This window comes from Dicentrarchus labrax, unplaced genomic scaffold (genome assembly GCF_905237075.1).
Source record: "Dicentrarchus labrax unplaced genomic scaffold, dlabrax2021, whole genome shotgun sequence".
Lineage (NCBI taxonomy): Eukaryota > Metazoa > Chordata > Actinopteri > Moronidae > Dicentrarchus > Dicentrarchus labrax.
In genome coordinates this window covers 897,501-917,446 of record NW_026136713.1, presented here as the reverse complement: position 1 = coordinate 917,446, position 19,946 = coordinate 897,501, and the positions used below count along the sequence as shown (strand labels likewise).

Sequence of the window (19,946 nt, the reverse complement as noted above, 5' to 3'; positions counted from 1 at the left end):
ACATAAACACACAAAGACCAGTATGGACTGAAAAGGCTCTTGGAGGAAATGAACATTAGACTGTATCAGTGTATGTGGTGAGTCTACAGTTGGTCTGCAGCGTTGATACGTGCTGGGGACAGCAGTAATTAAGATCACTATACAGAGACACCAGGAGATTTACATTAGAAACAGTTTTACTATGATGATTTGGACTTTTTCCATTTTATAATGTTCACAAAGTCACAAACCGTCATATCATTTACGGTTAGCACTAGTATTTACATAACGCTGTACTCATCACTGCAGTACTTGACTACAGTGTTCCTCTAACCTGAAATACAAATAACATTTTCCAGGACAACGACAATTATTTCCAGGATATTTGGTCATTTTAATTAAACTGGAAAACTAAATATCCAGGTTCTCCAGGACATTTCTGCCAGTTTGCCAGCAGTAGCTCACATCAACAGTTGTATGCTGTTACAAGTCACATCTTTATCATACATAAAGCATGGCATGCTTTATTTATTCATATGTATGAATATATTAATCAGATAATAGAGGTAGAAAATATTATAATTTGTTTTAAACCTTGAGTGTGAGTTACAGTAACTACTTACTAACGCTAACTCCATATTTATCTTGTTTTCTTTATTCCTCTAGAGAGGTACACATTGGTGTCTTTAACCCACACTGATTGCTGATTCATCTAACTTTCTGCTACTTAAATCTAGAAATATTGAAAGGTAATGTGTCCTCAAAGTGTGTGGTTTTCCATCTGGACCTTCACAGTTTGGGTCGGGGCATGTCTGTGTCCTGATCCTCCACCTGTCTGTTCTGGGAGCGGAGAAAGGTGTGGTCCAAATTCAAGTAGGTGGTGATGAACTCTGGGAAATCTCTCTTTAGGACCACCTCCAGGAACATGTCTGCTGCTGTGTGTAACCTCTGTTTGGCCCTGAGGAGGACAGACACCGACAGACAGAGACACAAGGCCAGTATAAGAGGCTTGTAAATGTTATATACAGTAAGAATGAAAGAGTAGTGGCCTGACTGTTGTTTATTGGTCCTATACCATGATTGTGAATGCATACATCTCTGTGTGCTATAGCAGACACAATTATATTCCACTGGAGTTAGTGATCTACCATAGATAGGCTACATGTCCTTAACGTTTAACAGGCTTGTCCCAAAAGGTGTCCTCAAGGAGTGTCTGCTCACCTGACCGAGTGACAGAGAGCGCTGAGCTCCATCATGACCTCATTGGTGAGGTCAGTCACCAGCCGCCTGCTCACCACCCGGCTGTCGTCCTCCATCTGAGTCTGATGTCGGATCCACTGCCACACCTGACACACACACACACACACACACAGTTATTCATACTTTAGGTATAGTCATTTAAGCTTTGCAATGTTAGTTAGCTACAGCAAACACAGGTGTTACCAGTGATACTAATTAAAGTTCCATTCAGGTCAGACAGAGTCAGGGTGCTGCTGTTGTGCATGTTGGCTCACTGGAAAGGCTCTGCTACACTAAATGGAACAGAACTGTAATTAGTGTCATTGGTAAGACTTGTGTTTATGTCAAAAAGGGTCTTTTACAGATCAGTCTGATTTAGCCTATCTAGACCAACCCTAGATAAATGTTTAAAGGAAATCCTCTGGGTTGTACTCTTGGTGGGTCCTGAGCTTGGATCCAAACGCACCTGTGATCTGGAAATCTCTGCTGTGGCTGAATCTTCGACCTGGCCTCTGTAGAAAAAGTGGCCACTACCTAGGAAACAGAAGCTGGTTTCAATAGTCGACACACTTCATCACCCTGCCTGCTCCTAAATATGAGGAGGACAAGAATATGTAAATGTACATACCTGATAGCCAAGCATTAATAAAGAGGACTCCAACTGCAATGTTATACTTCAAACCATAAAGGGTGACTCCTCCCTAAGGAAAAACAAAATACATCAAAGTATACTTTATTATTTGAGACTAATACAACATATGTTCTTTTACATAAGCTAACAAAGTAATACACTAGCAGTCAGAGATTGAGACTTGAGTCAGTGTTTTGATGACTTGAAACTGACTCGACAGAAAATAAATGACTTGAGACTCGACTCAGAGTTGGAAGTGAAATACCTGTGACTGGACTTGGATGACTCAAATGACTTGTCTGTGTTCATTTTATACCTTCAGTAATATTACCGTATATGTAGTGTCTGTGTAGCAGTACGGTAAGCCAGCACACACTGGGAATGGCATTGTTACAATTGGATGACTACCGTGCCAGTCGAGCTCCTCGTGATGCTACCTGATGTTCGTGCCTTTGTTTGTCATTTGAAGATTCATTCAGATCCAGAAGTGTCTGTGAGGGGTTCATTTTAACTAACATTAGATACAATCCATTCTTTAAACAAGCCCTTATTTAGCTAACGTTACCTTGATAATGACTGATATCACTAACAGTTAACGTTCTATCATGCTGTTCATTTCTCACTCAGTGAGGAGATAATATAATAATACAGTTCATCGCTCCAGTAGAGTCCCACACACTTGGACAATCTGACACTGCTGTGGAGGCTGCTGGTGGAACAGAACCGAAGACATTTTAAGGTGGGTTTTCCATTCATTTGTCGCCCATCTCAATCTCGTGTAAAGGATTCAAATATCACCTTCTGCCTGCATGGTGCTAACCAAATCTGTAAACTTCAGAGAGGCCAGAAGAGTTTATCAGTGTGTTTGGAAATAGATGGCGGTGCAACCGATGACTGAATCTGAATGAATTGTTAAGCAGTGTTATAATTGTTCTTCTGCAGTTAAATTCTAACTGATCGACCTACCGAAGGCATGGACAGTAGGTCATCAGGAGATACAGTTACATCATTTCGAAGCTGGATAAGCTGATTATCACCTTCAGTGTGGAGCTTGAAGAGCTGGAAGAGGTGAAGAATTACCATGAACAGAAAACCCCAGTCAATATTAGTCACTTTGTATTTATAGAAACCCTTGCATGGCTCATGATTCTGTGCTTACTTTCTGCATGGGCTCAATCAAACTCAGGTCATATACCATGAAACCATCCACACCTGCCTTGATCTCCAGCATCTTTAGCCTAAGAGGTGGGAGAAAACAGTGTCACAGCAGCCCGCATATTTCAATTAAAAAATGCAGGCACTGTCAACTCAGCATAGAATTAAGACATCGCCAGTGTAAAGGTACGCTGATGATTCTGTATACTATGTGCTTAATTAACATGATGTAACAATAACGGATCTATTTGTAAGGCTATGTTGCTTTTCAGGGGCTGAGTCAGTGATAATGGCTCTATGACAGAAAGCGCATCCACAATAAATCCTATTACTCAGTGAATTTGGATTTTCTGCACTGCGATGATTTTAGCTTTCAGTCTCATGCACGTGTGTGTTAACAGTAATGCTCCTACCTGGTGACAGTATCCAACACTCTCCTGTGGGATTCACTGAGTGGGTCCTGAGGCAGCAGCAAGGCAGCCATGCCTCCTGTGGCCAGTGCTCCCCTCCGGTGACACGTCTGAACCAACAGGTCCATGTAGCTGCGCAGAAATCGCTTCTCCATGTTGACGTATTTACTGCGGTCGGGAAGGAGGAAGGCCTGTCGGTGACCTGGAGGAGAAACACATCGCCTCTTGACTTCAGTGAGACAGAGATTGCCCTTTTCGAGAGATTGCCCTTTAACTGTATGTGGCTACAGTTTCCTTATTGTGAAAGATTATTATCAATAGTAAATACACACCATCATACATACATTGTATGAACACTAATTCTGACATTACAGTTCACCCTGGACCCTCCCTCAAGCAATGATTGGGTTCAGAGGCTCAGTGGAAAACATAGGGGTCATAGGGATGTCAGGAGCAGCCAAATCAGGGCCGTAGTGAGGGTAACCCCAAGCAAACTCAGTTTATCCATGAGTTTACTCTTCTATTTTGAACTCTATCAATCAATGACGCGGAAACAAACTGGAGTTTACCCAGCTCTGCATTTACCACTACACCCCTGAGCTAAAGGCCACAATGTCTGACTCACCGAACTTATTGACAAAGGAGGCAGAATAATCCCAGATGCCACAGTTGAGTCCTGCTGAATGGTCCCGCAGCTCGTAGAGAATCTCCTCCATCTCAAAGGCTGCTAATACATTTTCAATCAGCACCGTCGCCTTGATACAGCCCGGTGGCAGGCCCAGCTACACACACACACACACACACACACACACACACACACACACACACACACACACACACAAGTTCACTTACTATACTCTAGTGTGACATTAAGTGAGTGAGTACAAATACACTGCATGCACTAATGTATAAAAAGGAATAAAGTCAAAATTTTTAGGATAACGATGTTATTTCACAAATATAAATGATATATTTTTATATATATTTTTGCCTTATTTAACAGAACAGCCCATATTAGACAGAAAAGGGGGGAGAGAGGGAGGATGACACGCAGCTAAGGTCCACAGGTCAGACTCAAACCTGTGGCTGTGACAGCAACCACCCAACCTTGGTACATGGAGTGCCAGCTCAACCGGTGAGCTACCAGGACAACCCCACACAATTATATTTTAACAGAAATGTATATATACATAATAGTATAAGGAGAAAAAGGTTGCTACGAGATCAAAATTTAGGATAACGTGCATCTTTTCACAGCTCGACAGTTGTACAGAAGGTGTGTTTTGATCTGTGTCTGGAGGAATCAGTCCCCACTGTGCTCCTTCCTCGGCCTCAGAGCACGCAGGAATATGTGACTCATACTTCATCTAAGTGCTTTCATTTCATTTCACTATACAGAAAAATCTGATAATAAGGTGCTTATTGATTGAACTCATTCTTATGTCTTATGACATAAGTATAGTTAAATTTTATATCAAAACTTTTAGGCTTCTAGTTCTGCAGTATTCTTGAGGCCACTGGCTGCAACACTTCAATATATTTTCACCTGTGTTCTTGTAATATTACGACTATTCTGTGCTGCATGTCTGTCTGTTTGCCTGGGAGAGGAATCCCTCTTCTGTTGCTCTTCCTGAGGTTTGTTCCACTTTTTTCCCCATTTAATGAAAGATTTTGAAGCAATATCAGTGTGATTTCTGATATTGGGCTATCAGATAAAAGTGACTTAACTAGATGACTGAATATGTGCATAAACAGTGACATGCGTGCAGACCTTCTGTTGTGTCCAGACAAATATCTTGTTCCATAGTCTGGCCTCCATTAAGCTTTCCACCTGGAAAACAGGGAGAGACAGTATAAATGTGGATTATATTCATATTACACAAATCATCACTGTGTGTGTGTGTGTGTGTGTGTGTGTGTGTGTGTGTGTGTGTGTTACTTTTGAGAGGTAGAAAAAGGGTCCACTCTGGTTTTCAAACAGGGTCTTTCCACAGTGGAACATGAGGAGTCCAAAGTCAAAGAGAGGACCAGGAGCCTCCTTCCCCTCCACCTGACAAACAGCCACAATAACAGAGAACACAGATGGTGTCTTCATATATGGGCTATGTTCTTTTGATTAATCATATGCTCATTTAGCCTATAATAATGACAAATACCCATCTCAAGTCACCACAGCACCAAACTGATACTGAAGACTGCTTATTTTGTCTGATGGTATTCAAATTACATTCACATGAATATAAAAGTTTTTAATGAAAAATACAAATATTTATAATGAATTCTTTGCAGAGTGACCAAACAATCAGTTGTTTCAGTTCCCTCAAATAATACAAGCATTTTTTGTTTTACTTTCTTTTCTCTTTTTGTGTAACTGTCTTTTTGTATTTTACTCCAGTTTATATCATTGTTGTGTCTCTAAAATCACTACAGTTTTCTTTTTGTTTTTGAATTGACGAACTCAACTGTTATTATGAAATGTAAAGAGAATGTAAGGGAATGCACCCTTCACTTTCATTATTAAGCTGCAACCAGAAGCTCTATAGCTCACTCTGTGTGGGGGTGAATGCATGAAAATTGATTTCAGTTAAATTAAATATAAAATCTATTTCCCAACATAAAAGTGTGACTGCTTTTTCAAAGCCTTCTACACAGCCAGGAATACAATCATTTAGAAGATTCGCTGAAGCATTTATTCACTGATTATGTTATTGGTGAAAAGGTTGTAAAACCTTGAATTCTATTTAAAAAAAAATTTTTTTAAATAGTATTCAAAACTGCCCCAGGAACTCCAAATTGACAGATTACAGTGCCCCCTGTGTGAAATCAGAGGAACTTTATTAAAGCTCAATTCCAAATTCTACACACCGGGCTTTATATGACAGAACACACTGACAAAACACATTATAGCTCCACAGTTGTTTTTCTTCCACAAACTCAAACCATTCATCCATTCAACCAGCAACAACATGCACTAAATAAATAAAGTAACTGGGTGAAGTGAGGAAGAGGAAATGCTTTAGTACCATCATGTTGTGCTCCACCATGTTCCAGGCACGGGGACGCAGCATCAGCACCGGAGCCTGAGATATGGGTGGAACATCTATCAACAGAAGGACGGAGGTGTAGTTCATGAGCATATCCACACACATATCCTTGTCCCTGTGCAGTAATGTAGCTGAACCAGCATGAATTAATAATAACCACTTACTGGGGAACTGGTTGTGAACCACCTTAAAAACATTATGAATGCCTTTGATCTGGTTGTGATATGTGGGGCAGTTCCCATCATCAAAGTCAACCTGAAACCAAAGAGAGGCAGAAGCGTTTCCACTGTCAGGGGATGGTCCGAGAACAGGACTGTGTCTGAAATCATTCATTCATTACTCCCTATGTAACGGACACTCAGTAGTTTACTCAATAGTGAGCTGCAAATTGAGATTTCGTACACTTACTATTTATCATAATTCTGTCTCATCACAGCTGTGGAGTAGTGCAATTTTCACATCTATGAAATGCAGTGCATTGCATTGTGGGATTGTAAGCATAATGTTTTTTTGTTCCAGTGTGGAATTTTTGAGGGACTACATAGTACATAGTCTGCATCTGTTCAACCAACTAAATTATATTTATTGGTATCTGTACTTGGAATAGGCGGGGCTTCAATATGAAGTGGGAGGGGCTAATCCTAAATTTTTTTTTTTTTTTTTTTTTTTTAAAAAAGAGGGGGGGGGGGGGGCCTTTTTTTACCAAGCCCCTCTCCTGTGGAACAAGTTGTGGTTCGGAGGAGACACCTCACTTCAAGAGAGGCAATTCCCTTTGATAAACATTTAGGCTGGGTCCTGAACTCTGTTAGATTGCCATTGCCTAACTATTTCTCTTTTTCTCTCTCTCTTTCTGCCTCTTCTGTCAATTCTGTTACTAACTTCACTTCTTTTTTTTTTTTTTTTTTTTTTCCTGGGTTTTTTTGGGTTTTGGGGGGGCCCCCTCCCTTGGTCCTGCTAGACTGCCGTTGCCAATACTGTTGTTGCTGTGCACCTGTCTGTCTGTCTGTCTCTCTCTCTGTCTTCTCGTCTGTCTCTGTCTGTCTCTCTCTCTCTCTCTCTCTCTCTCTCTCTCCTCTCCACCCCAACTGGTCGAGACAGACGACCACCCACCTAGAGCCGGAGGATCTGTCCTAGGTTTCTGCCTTTTAACAGGCAGTTTTTCCTTGCCCTTGTCACCAAGTGCTTGCTCATGGTGGTACTGTTGGGTCTCTGTAATTAATGTTATAAAGAGTTCGGTCTAGACCTGCTCTATTTGAAAAGTGTCCTGAGATAACTTCTGTTATGAATTGGCGCTATACAAATAAAATGTAATTGAATTGAATCATAAGAGAATGATTACCAAGTTCTCTATAAAAGTTGCTATGTCGGTATTTACGGTATGGTCAGATTACTCACTGCATGTAAGTGTAACTCCTCCATTAACAGTTATATTAAGGGATTTCATGACCAAACATTAGAGCACAGAATAGAGTTATCGTGCTGGTGTGGTATGCTCACAGGTGAGTAATAGAGGGGGTACCTGTATGCCCTGTGCTGGTGACAGGAGAGCTTTAATGAAGCGCTGGGTATCGCAGGGAGCCAGATCCCCAATATCCACATGTCTTCTCTGGAGCCTTGGGGGGACAGGGCGTACCCTCCAGGCTGCGTCTCTCCTGATGTGTCTGGTACTTTCCTGAAAGCTTGGCAGGTCACCTGAAAGGTCCAAGTGGGCCTTTCTGGACACTCGCAACCTCAGGACCTGGACAGAGCAGAGTAGAGCAGATAACTTGAAATGAACTTATTAAATAAAAAGCGCTTTTTCAGCCAGCCTACCTCATCCACCTCCTCATCAAATGTGGAGATCAGCTCACGGAGGAAGAGGAGGGAATCGGTGGTGAAGAGGGTCTCGTGCTCTGCTTCTAGACCAGAGGGAGGGGGAGACAGCTCCATGCTGACCGGGCCCTGTGGACCAAAAGTGTCAGCACATTAGACTCTCCTGTGTCCTTGTGTGTCGCACCATTTCACCAAAAAAAGGAATGTTGAAAGCTCCCGGCTTCGCCCCTGACGGTGTAGTTATTCTTTGATTCAAGCAGCTAAAGAGTTTGACCATGTTCATGCACAAGAAATTCCTAAAGCCTGTAGCGTCTGAAACAGGAAACAAACTATTGCAGGACACTGAAGCTAATGAAACTGCAGTGAAGTTCAAAGTCCGTCCTCACACCTCCTCACATTGTAATTGTTACTTCCTGTCGTATTCTGTACAGTCCGTAAAGTCTATTAGTTGTAAAATAAGTCATCTTAATACTCACAGACATGTTGATGACAGGATCTGTTCACTCATTAGAAGTGGACTTTGGTTATGGATTTACTTTGGTTACTGTTTGAACAGGTTTGTTTGTATGTAGAGTTTAAAGTCCTAAATGTGTACATTCTGCAAACTGACATGTGAGGGGATTTAAAGCAGGAAAAATCTGCTTTTAGTCTGTATGCAGGAATTCTTTACAAAGTAAAAGTGAGTACTTCGGGACCCCTTCGTGAAATTAAATCCGTGACGGAAAACCATTCTGCTTCTGTTGGTACCTGTTGTATCTTGTATCTTTTGTATGAACTGTGCTTTTATACTTGTTTTCAATTAATTAATAATTAATAATTAATAATAATCAACTTTATTTATACAGCACCTTTCAAAATTGGGTTTACAAAAGGCTTTTACAGAGTAAAAACAACAAAAACAACAGAACACTAAGAACTACAGTTCTTAAATTCATTCTTTTTAATGAATCTTTTATTATTTATGTATTATTTTTTAAACCTTTACTCAACATTTTGGATAATAATTAAACAAAGATTAAAATTAGGATTATCATTAATAATTATAATTATTATCTTTATTTAATAATAATAAAAAAAGGACCACCTTTTGGTACTTAATAACGTCTTAATTTAGCATTTGAAACTTTGTAGAGTTGTATTTAGAACTGACACCTGACAGGCACAGAGGAGTCTCTAAGGCTGCGTTCACACTGCAAGCATTAGCTCTCAATTCAGATTTGTTGCTTTTTTGTGTGTGGCTGCGTACATTACTTTTTTAATGTGGCCCATATCAGATTCCAGTGTGAACAGGTCACAGTCCTGAAGTTACCCACATGACGAATGTTGATTTAGAGCAGTGTTTCCCACACTTTTTTTTTCTGGGGATCCACTTTTTAAAACATGATAAACCATGGCAACCCAACAGGTTCTTGTTTTTTTCTCTCAGTAAAACAAAATAAAGCCTCTGTGCCTGTCATATTCCATAATGAGGCGTTTTTTACCTCATCAGTAACACAATGTACATATTTGAAATACTTTATAAATGAAACAAAATAAAGAGCTTACAGAGACAGGGTCTCCAAAGTACTGTAAGCTCAAGTCCACACTGAATTCGGTTCACCTCGAGGTCACAGAGTCAGACCTGTATCTGATTGGGACCACATATGAAATGAATGAGAACGGAAAAGATCAGATTCCATGTGATTTGTGCTGTTCACTAAGTGACCCTCTAACAGCAGCACACCACAGTCTTATGATGCATTTCTATGATGTCAAGCACACCCAGTTTCCTCGCTACACCAGTGAAATTACCAGAATCATTTTTAATGAATAATTATACAACGTTTATGTAGTGATAGCTAACGTTAGTAAAAATCCTTTTAAAATCAACTCATAGGCCTAAATTGATTAAATATAATAAATTAACCTATAACAGTATATAGTCATTAGAATGAGCCCCGCCTTTACCAGCTGCAACACTAATGAACACATTCATCTATCAATTATTATAATCCAGTAATATAATATACAGTAATATTGTAAAACTGACTATTTTGAACTTTTACTTTTGGAACTTAAAAGATCCCCTCCAGATATGTAGAAAGGCAAAACAACGAGTGGGTGACATCACAGCGTTGCATCATCAGTGAGGCAAACGGATTTACAAACCGCATAAAACGAGGCTGATGTCAGCTGTCAGACAAAATCAATATCAACTCTAATACAGTAGATGAGATGCTGCTTCAAAATAAAAACATTTCCGGTTATAACATTAGACTGGATAATTTACAGACACTCTGCATTTTCTGTGATCTGTCGGTAACGTGTCTACAGTATATTTGTATCACACACTAACACTCATTCGTTCAGTAAACTTGGGACTCTACTGATTTGTTGAGCAAGAAAATAATTGTCAGCTTTTATTTTGGAGAGCTGTGTGTGACTTCCTGTGATTGTGCTATCTGACATGACCATTGACTGCTATTCTGACAGCTGGTTTGAAAAATGAAAGTGAAGGGACTTTTTACAGCCCAAAGAAAAACACTTCCCAAATCAACAATTAACACTAAAATACTTTATTTATAATATATGTAACATAATATGCTGTAGAATCATTTATTCATTTCTAAAAAATGTGCTGATTTAGCTCATAAATCCTCTTTAAATGATTATTTCATGATCTGATGTTGTGTTTTGGTGTGTGTGTGTGTGTGTGTGTCTAAAAGGGAGAGTAGAAACAACTTTTGGACTTTTTGTCTTTCACTTTGATGAGTTTTCTGTTTCCTCTCTGGAATAAAAGTCCTGAACTCCAGCAGCATGTCGAACACACATCAGAACTCATTGTGCAGCCACCACTGTTGTCAACAATCGTCACCATCAGCATCGCCATCTTCATCATGTTCAGCTGGACCATCCTGCTCTTCATCCTCTGCAGCGCCCTGACTCCTGCGCTCTGCTGTGATTGGCTCACACACTACACTCAACTGAGCAGCGAGTCTCTGCGTCTCCTCCAGCAAATGGTAAGAACAATGCATATTAAATCTATGTTTAAACTTCCATTTAAACTGATTATTTCATAGATAGAATGCATTGAATGTCCCAGGACAGGTGTGGGATGTGTTAATAATAGTGTATTCGTTTATTCTTTTATAATAAAAACACATGAATGAATAAGGATTTTAAAAATGAAATCCACTGCATGGTGAGAACAGGGTTTGGAATGCAGCACAGTGGCTCAGTAAGTGAACAGTCAGCTCTTAAAACTTTGATTTTTGCGAAATAATTTAGATTGTGAATGTAAAATAATAAGCAAATTAATCAAATAGAACAGGGATTCCTGTCACATTCAGTGAATCCAAACAATAAATTTTTCCAAAGTAATGCAAAATATGATCAGCAGTGAATTGTGATCATTTACTCCACTGTTGTTTTGTATGTGGTCAAGACCAAAATAAAGGTGGAACCAGTAGATTTTATGTTGGATGAACGGGGCAGAAAGAAGGTCCTGGGTTTAATTCTTGAGTTGGTTCCCTGACGCTGTACTGCTCCTAGTATTGGCTGGGTTAAAGGCAGAGGACAAATTTCATTATACATTGTGCTGTGTGACAATAAAGTTGATTCATACAGTCCGACGGGCAGATGATTAAAGGTTGGTGTGACATGAAGAATGATTACAGACAATAACACACTGATGGACGCATGACTGTCTCTGAAAACTCTGAACTGGACCTTTAAAGTTGCTGTTGACTCGTTAAGAACATCTAGTGGAGCTTTAAGAAACTACAACACCAGGAAACATCTGATTAGGATCAGATCTCACACAAAATCTCAATATGTGCATGTATGTTACAAATAAGTATGCTTACATGTATGTGAAACTTTATACAGTCAAGTATTTTGTCAGATTTGTTCATGTTTTTTATTTCAAAAATGTTTGTAGGTAAGAAAAGTATTTTAATATATATAAAATATTATAATTTGAGAAAAAATTATACCTTTAATTTAATACAAGGTATAATATCTATTTTCACATTAAAATGACTATAAGCTCTAGCTGTATGTTCTATGTGTAGTTGAGATGTGTACTTCCATTCTCCCTAATGTTTCAAACAAAGGTAGAAACCTCCTGAACCATGAACACTGATGGAAACCATCAAACTTTTTCTGTGCTGAAATGAAGTGTTATCTTTATGTTTCAGGGCGGTGAACTAACTGAACAGGAGAGTCCAGTTACTTTTCCAAAGAAACTCTACCGACGCATACATGGTGATGAGGTAATCTATCCATCTATCTATCTATCTATCTATCTATCTATCTATCTATCTATCTATCTATCTATCTATCTATCTATCTATCTATCGTATATTATTATTCTCATGCTGATGACATCAGCCAATCAGAGAGCTAGAATTCACACCTGTCTCTCTCTCTCTCTCTGTCTTGTGCCCTCTCTCCAGAGGGAGTCCCAGTTGGTTTTCATCAGAGACAGCCTGGAGCTGATTTCTGATCTCTATAGCAACTTCACCTCCAGTACCTTGGATGCCACCAAGACCGAACACTTCCTGACGATCATCCACAGACAGGCAGACGAACTCAACGGCTGTGTGAGTAGACAGACAGACAGACAGACAGACAGACAGACACTTCAACTCCTTTCAGCTCTTCACTTCAACTGATAGTACTTAAAGTCCTTTTGGAGACACTTTAACTGACATCTTTGAGTTTATGGCCTTTTGTGGACATTTAGTGGCGCTTCAAACTGTGCTTGGATTTTAAATGGCACTTTGAGTACTTATATTTTAATTTCACTGTTCGACTTGCACTGACATCAACATTCCAGCTCTTTTGACACTTCAAGCGACGTTTCAGCTCCTTTTAGCACTGACAGCTCAACTGACACTCAAAGTCCTTAGTGCTTTCACTTCAAGTGACATACACCCTCTTATATTTCTGCCAAATGACTATTATACTCTTCAACGGAAATTTCCGATACAACTGCCTATACCTTTAGCTTCAGGTTTTACCACCAAACAGAAAAACAATCTCACTTGTGTTTTTGTCTTCAGGTGTCAACTAAGAAGCGAGCAGACAAAAGACTGAGAAAATACTACAAGAGACTGGCCAGACGCACTCTGTACCGCACCGTAAGTACACATACTGTGTTACTATGCACTGTAAAATTGTATTCACTGGGTAAAGTAGTGGAACTGAGTGCCGTTCTGTGTGTACAGGGGGGCAGTGCTGCATCCTGGGAGCTGATCAGGAAGGAAACTAAACTGCACCTGGATCAGTTGCACATGCTGGTGACCTCCATCAGACACGCAGCTGTTACACCAACTCAACAGCAACACTGACATGTCTCATCTGTCGGTCTCACTGTCTGTTTCATAGATTCTGTTTCTCTGTGAGAGACACAATCTGCTAGCTGTTGTCATTCTATGTCATTATTTATTATATTTATGTGCTCTATTTGTATTTATTTATTTAACTTTGACCATTTTGTATTTAAAGACTGAGTCTTGAAAATATTCTAACTGACCACAATAAAGATATTTCATACAGCTCTGTATTTTGGTGTTTCATTCCCATGTCGTTAAATACTGACGCTCACAGCCCCCAGTGCACAGGGCTTCCATGGAAACCCATCCGCTTCAGGGCATCTAATATAAGAAGCAGTTCCACACCTGGATGTGTTGGGGACAGCTCAAACTAACTCAGGACTTTCACCCAGGACACTGGAGTTTCCAACACGACACCACCAGTAAATGTTGAGTTATTTTAAGTTGTAGGTTAAGTTAGGTGCATCACATGACTTGGAGCGTCATTTACATCACGTGATTTACATAATGTAATGTTATTTTAACCCAGATCATGATCTTTCACTACACCTAACCTTTTGAATGGGCTTAGTTTGAACCACTGACATATATAAAGCTGGACAACACGCCAGCACTCCAACAGTGAAGCCAAAACACCTGTATCACCCCCTGGTGGCCGACTGCAGTATAGGTAATAAAGCCTGCTGTCTCCATGTTAGCAGATGGGACAAACTAAATAATCAAAGTACACGTCAAATACACTTTTCCCAAAGAGGGTTCCTGTCATTTTAGGTAGTTCTTAGCACACTGATGTTCAAGTGTTGATTTCTCTGATCAGTTTGGTTTTAATTAGCAATCTGAAGCTATGAAAAGGGGGTTTCACCTCATGATTGACAGCTGAGTCCTGCTGGTGGCTGAGTTAGACCTATGGGCGGGATTTCAAGACCAAGGTGCCAAATTTGACAGAAATATAAGAGGCTCCAAAAGGTGAAAGATGGCAGTGGCCATCCAAGTTCAGAACTTGTTTTAAATGGAACAAATGGGATTTACCTTGACAGAAATTCAAGTACTGGAGTACAGGGGGTTGGTGCTTTGTTGTTATTAAAAATACTTCATCTGCAGTTGTTGAATATTTTATTTCTGTAATATTTTAATTGTTGGATTTCATTTGTAACCCTAACCCTAACCCTAACCCATTATGTTTTTGTTTTTTTATCTAAAAAGTGGTCATAACAAATCATAAAAATTTCACAATTAGTCTGAAAAAGTACTTTACAAGGCCTGTGGAGCAAAGCACACAGACGTTACCATATAATATTTTGATATTGATTACTGAGCTGAGTGGAGAGATCAGACTTACTGTTAAATGTGTCAATTCTTCACTGCACATTTTTGGTACAAAAGAAAGCTTACGATGGCTGGTGGGATAAGTGGTGCCCCGAATCATATTGCAGTATATGAGGGAGGATAAATTCAGCTACAATAAAGCGTTAAGCATGACTGTCTTGGCCCCCTATTTTAGGACAACTTGACCTCCTATCTGTATAACATGCTACTATCACTAACCTCCCTGTCTTCAGACAGTTTCGAGGGCAGCTGGGAAAAGGGAATGGGTATCACTGAGTTAAATAATGGTAGAGATTATTACACAATTCAAAGTCTGTCAGAATGAGAATAGATGTAAATATAGGAAAGAAGATTTTGATGTATGTATGTATGTATGTCCTTTTGATTAGGACAAGAAAGAGTCACATGAATGTGAAATTATAATTATAAAGAGGCTGTTGAACATTTGCTGATGGTTTGTAGGAAGTTCAGTAGCCCATAGAAAAATATTGAAGGACAGAGGGGTGGATTATGGGAAGGAGACAGGAGTATATGAGGTTTGTCGGACATAGGGGGCAAATAATCTCAGGTTGAAAGATATTTATGTAAATATTTAAACGAAGCAGGTTTAACATCCAGAATATACATTCATTACACAGTCATGAGGTTATACTCCGGTACAGCAGGTGGCGCCATGCACTTTTAACGTTGGTTTTTAGCCTGTTTGTTTCCGTATCCGCTTGAGGCCAGTCTAGTCTTGACAGCTGCTGGGTTGCCGGAGGTGTGAGCTGCGGTGGAAATACATTAATGAAAAGCCATGGAAGACAAAGCACAGATACAAGAAGCGATTAAAACCCAAGGTGAAGTCGTTCGGAAGTTGAAGTCAGAGAAGGCGAGCAAAGAGCAGGTCAGTCCTCACACTGAGCTCTCAGCGGGAATGCTGATGTCAAAGCAAGTTGTTAACATGCGGTGACCTGCATGTCCACACATTCTGAACAACTTCATTCATACAGCATAGCCGACTGAGAGTCCACAGACCAAACCCCATGTTCCCTCTCTGTCAAATTATTGCAGCCACCATGTTGCCCGCAACGTTACTTTTTGTTTCATTATGAGTCACTCCTTTATTCGACGAAGCTTAACGTTAGGTCCACAAACTGTTAACGTATTAAGGGTTATAGTTAAATAAAACGCCCATGGTAAAGTCGGCTGTTATTTTTTATTTAAATAAGAACGTCTTTCTCTGTTATTTGTGTGCCGAATTAACTGGAAGACACCAAGTATTTACAAAATGTCACTCGTGATATTCCACAGTGCACATGTGTTCACTGACCAGTGAGTGAACATTAAATTAGTGTAAACTCGAGCGATTCAAAAACGACACAACAGCTAGAGCTCCTCGCGCTGGGGCCATTAGCTTTGTGCTATCACGTCAGCTGCTTCATAATGCACATTTCAGGTAACGTTAGAGGAGAAAGTCCCAATGTTCTACCGGTGTTTCCATTGTAGACAACCCGGCTATATGTTAGCTTTAACTTAACTTTAATTCAAATGGAGCGGCTAACCAGACATGTCCGCTAACCGCCTTCCTTAGCTCTGTCGAGTTAGCTAAAGTAGCTAGAGCTAACAGGGCTAACGCTTAAAATGACAGATAATTAGCCAGCTGATACAGTACATTTTATTTCCAAAGGGACGTTTTTAGATAACCTTGTCACGACTCGTTTAAACATTACCTTAAATGTGACTGTCGAAATGTCCAAGGATAGCTGATGCAATATCTGCCCTTATTAACACAGGCTGATGTTGTCAGGAACCAGGTAACCAGGTTTCTCCCAGTGGTTTCTCCTGGTGCCATCCTACTGTTAGATCTGTGGTCAGTTAGAGGCAGAGTACCACAACAAACGAGACACACACACACACACACACACACACACATATATATATATATAATGCTGCACTAGAACAGCAAGCACACAGAACATTACTTAAGACTAGATCTAGGTGTCAGCCTTCATCTCAGCTGTTCTGAACTACAATAAGCACATTTATTTCATTCAAATTTCAAACTTGTTTGTTGTTCCTCTTTGATATTCACGATGTCTTTCTGCCAGTCACTATAGAGGACGGTGCAGCAGGTGGAGAAAGGCCCAAACTGGGTGTATCATTTACATTTTTAAAGTTTTGTGCGAAACAAACTTTTCTTATTTTTCATTTTAGAGCTTTGATGCATTTGGCTTCATTGTGCCAGGAATTCCTCAGTAAACTTGTCAGATCATCATTTTGTCTCTTTTCTGATCTTATTCTCTGTAAGCTTTGTATGTGTCCTCCTGTATGTGTCTGTGTCTTGTTTGGTCTGAATTCTCTGCTGTTATGTCAGGATCATAGAGGCTTTACTACACCAGTAATCACACACTGTTTATGCACACATATGATCTAACATTTAGACATGAAAAACATTTATGTTTTCATTTAGTGTTACATTTGGGCTTCTTGCAGTCTACTTTGACTTAGAATAATGCCTGAGACAATCCAACAATGCCTGTTGAATTTGCCTTTCCCTTTACACCAGACACAGGCATCATACAGACACAAGTAGTCAAGGAACAGTAGCCAATGTGCCAATCTGTGGAGCAAATGCAATTAAAATAGCTACTTTTCTGAAGAGTTGACACATGTTGTCACTGAGAAAGTGGACAGCGGCATATTTCGGTGTCACAACTCCGCCTGTGTGCTGTCTTACATGGATAACTACTATATAGGTACAGGGGTTCGCACATGGGTCATATGTCGCCGGTGTGTTGCTCCGTCCAGCAGATACTTGTGGGGTATCCTTTTGGTACTTGATAACCTGATTAAAAAGCTACATTTCTACATCATTTAATTGGAGGCTGCATACAAAAGTCACATTTTACAATTTCAAATTGTCATTTTTGTTCACTTTCTTTTTAGGAAAAATACACACTGCTAGAAACACTAAATACTCCGGACACATAGATATGATACTAGGGGTGTGTGTGTGTGTGTGTGTGTGTGTGTGTGTGTGTGTGTGTGTGTGTGTGTGTGTGTGTGGGTGTGTGTGTTGTGTTGGGCTTGCTGCTTTGATTGACTTGGTACATCTCATGTTCTATCCTCCACGCTGTGATGATGATGATGATGATGATGCGTCATGCCCCGCCCTCCCCTAGTGCTAGGGTTGCTTACTACTTTTCTCCTGTTCTTCCTGCCTGATCCCGGATGACCTCGGCCTGCCTCGCCCTTCGTCATCACCATCATCTACCTCGCTGTCTGCGGAATCCAACCCTCCTGGACATCATTGCTCAACTCACTTCCTGCTTCTCCTTCTACTGACCATTGTGATTGGCTGCTGTGCTGCTGCTTGACAATACCACTGGACTGTACCCATGATGCACTCCTGAACTTTTGCTCGACCAATTTCTGGACTTTTTTTTTTTTTTTTTTTTTTTTTATCCCTATGATTTGTATGCCCTGTGCTGTGGGATGAACATGCTGGGCATGTTTTGTATTCGTGCTTGTTCTGGTCTGGTGGGCTGTCGGACTGCAACACGTGTCCGATCTCTGCATTCTCTCCCTGGGATCACTGTGGCTCAGGTAGGCCTCTGGTGCTGTGTGATGCATGTGTGTGTGTTTGCCAAAATTTCTTGTAGTAAAATGTTGTCTAGTTTTTCTCACTGATGTTTCTCACAGTAAGTGTTAACAATGTCCTTATCTTCTGGTGTGTGTGTGTGTGTGTGTGTGTGTGTGTGTGTGTGTGTGTGTGTGTGTGTGTGTGTGTGTGTGTGTGTTGCAGATTGATGAAGAGGTAGCCAAACTGCTGCAGCTGAAGGCTCAGTTAGGAGGAGATGATGGCAAACATCAGTTTGTCCTCAAGACAGCAAAGGTAAGACCACACACACTCGTGCATTTACAGTTGAAATGTGAATACCTTCAATCACGTCATTGTGCAGATACAGAAGTGTATCACGGTTCATCTTCATCACCAGAATATTTCCAAACACCTTTTAAAAAATCTTCATCTTCAGTTAACATGAAAAATGACAAACAGTAACTGACACCAGGCAATGTTATCTTTTTTAATTTATTTAATTATTTTTTGTTTATTTTTAAAATTTTGAAACAAATCAAAAGTCTGGGTAGAATTCCTTGACAGTCATTCTGAAACACAGCAAATGTCTTCCTGTGTCAGGGAACGAGGGACTACAACCCCAAGCAGATGGCCATCAGAGAGAAAGTCTTCAACACCATCATCGGCTGCTTCAAACGCCACGGAGCCGAGACCATCGACACGCCTGTTTTTGAACTAAAGGTAGATTTTCACACCAACTTTAACACACAATGTAACTCGAGATCATCTCACATTCTAAAATGTAGGTTTGTTATCTCTCTGTGGTGTGTAGGAAACACTGACAGGGAAGTATGGAGAAGATTCTAAGCTCATCTACGACCTCAAAGACCAAGGAGGAGAGCTGCTGTCCCTCAGATATGACCTCACCGTATCCTTCGAATACACACAGCCATGAGCGCCAGCTTCCATTTGCTGCTTTTCACAAAAACAGTTGTTTGATTCTATTAGTAGGTGTCATTACTATGCTCACTCACGCCATCTCAAGGTCCAGTATTGGATAATGACAGTAGAAATTCAGGGAATCTGGGCAGAGAGGGGTATTACATGCAACAAAGGTCCTTGGCCAGATCCTGTTAGGGATGTTGAGGTTACATGGTACTATCTCTTTATTTTCATATTTGTTTTTGTTGGGGGGATGACACGCAGCAAATGTCCACAGGTTGGACTTGAACCCCTGGCCACTGCCTGTATAAGGTCACCAGGATGCCACACCAAGACACTATTCACTTGAGTTGATTACAGTGAGAGTTTTTTGGTCACTTCGCTTTTCTGATGCAAGACCCAGCAGACACTAGATGTACAGCTCAAATTACTATTCCTTTTACATACTACATTACAGAGCTAATGTTACTACTACTACTACTATTTGTTTTTGGCTAGTTTTAGTCCGTGAAATTTTAGTCCCATTTT

The 19,946-nt window shown here is 40.2% G+C and overlaps 3 protein-coding genes across 4 annotated transcripts in view; 2 read left to right on the top strand and 1 right to left on the bottom strand.

Annotated features, from left to right (window-relative positions):
- Positions 1–349: 349 nt before the first annotated feature.
- ugl (ureidoglycolate lyase) lies at positions 350–8,832 on the bottom strand. Its single transcript, XM_051421240.1, has 15 exons — positions 8,747–8,832; positions 8,271–8,399; positions 7,978–8,196; positions 6,623–6,713; positions 6,438–6,514; positions 5,354–5,464; positions 5,186–5,245; positions 4,040–4,196; positions 3,418–3,616; positions 3,009–3,087; positions 2,816–2,908; positions 1,847–1,919; positions 1,685–1,752; positions 1,201–1,325; positions 350–937 (listed from the first exon to the last, which is right to left on the bottom strand). The coding sequence occupies exons 1-15, from the start codon at positions 8,750–8,752 to the stop codon at positions 769–771; spliced, it is 1,656 nt and encodes a 551-aa protein (XP_051277200.1). The 5' UTR covers positions 8,753–8,832; the 3' UTR covers positions 350–768.
- Positions 8,833–11,051: 2,219 nt separating this feature from the next.
- On the top strand, positions 11,052–13,810 carry LOC127375273 (interferon a3-like). Its single transcript, XM_051421295.1, has 5 exons — positions 11,052–11,269; positions 12,449–12,523; positions 12,707–12,853; positions 13,316–13,393; positions 13,481–13,810. The coding sequence occupies exons 1-5, from the start codon at positions 11,147–11,149 to the stop codon at positions 13,601–13,603; spliced, it is 546 nt and encodes a 181-aa protein (XP_051277255.1). The 5' UTR covers positions 11,052–11,146; the 3' UTR covers positions 13,604–13,810.
- Positions 13,811–15,631: 1,821 nt separating this feature from the next.
- Positions 15,632–19,946, top strand: part of hars (histidyl-tRNA synthetase) — a 16,895-nt gene continuing 12,580 nt past the window's right edge. Inside the window, exons 1-5 of one of the 2 annotated variants that reach the window (XM_051421241.1) lie at positions 15,657–15,800; positions 18,079–18,502; positions 18,702–18,791; positions 19,098–19,217; positions 19,309–19,404. In XM_051421241.1, the coding sequence (XP_051277201.1) occupies positions 18,392–18,502; positions 18,702–18,791; positions 19,098–19,217; positions 19,309–19,404 (417 nt within the window). In that variant the 5' untranslated portion in view covers positions 15,657–15,800; positions 18,079–18,391. Of the gene's footprint in view, positions 15,801–18,078; positions 18,503–18,701; positions 18,792–19,097; positions 19,218–19,308; positions 19,405–19,946 lie in introns of both variants that reach the window. The other variant, XM_051421242.1, reaches the window with a different exon arrangement.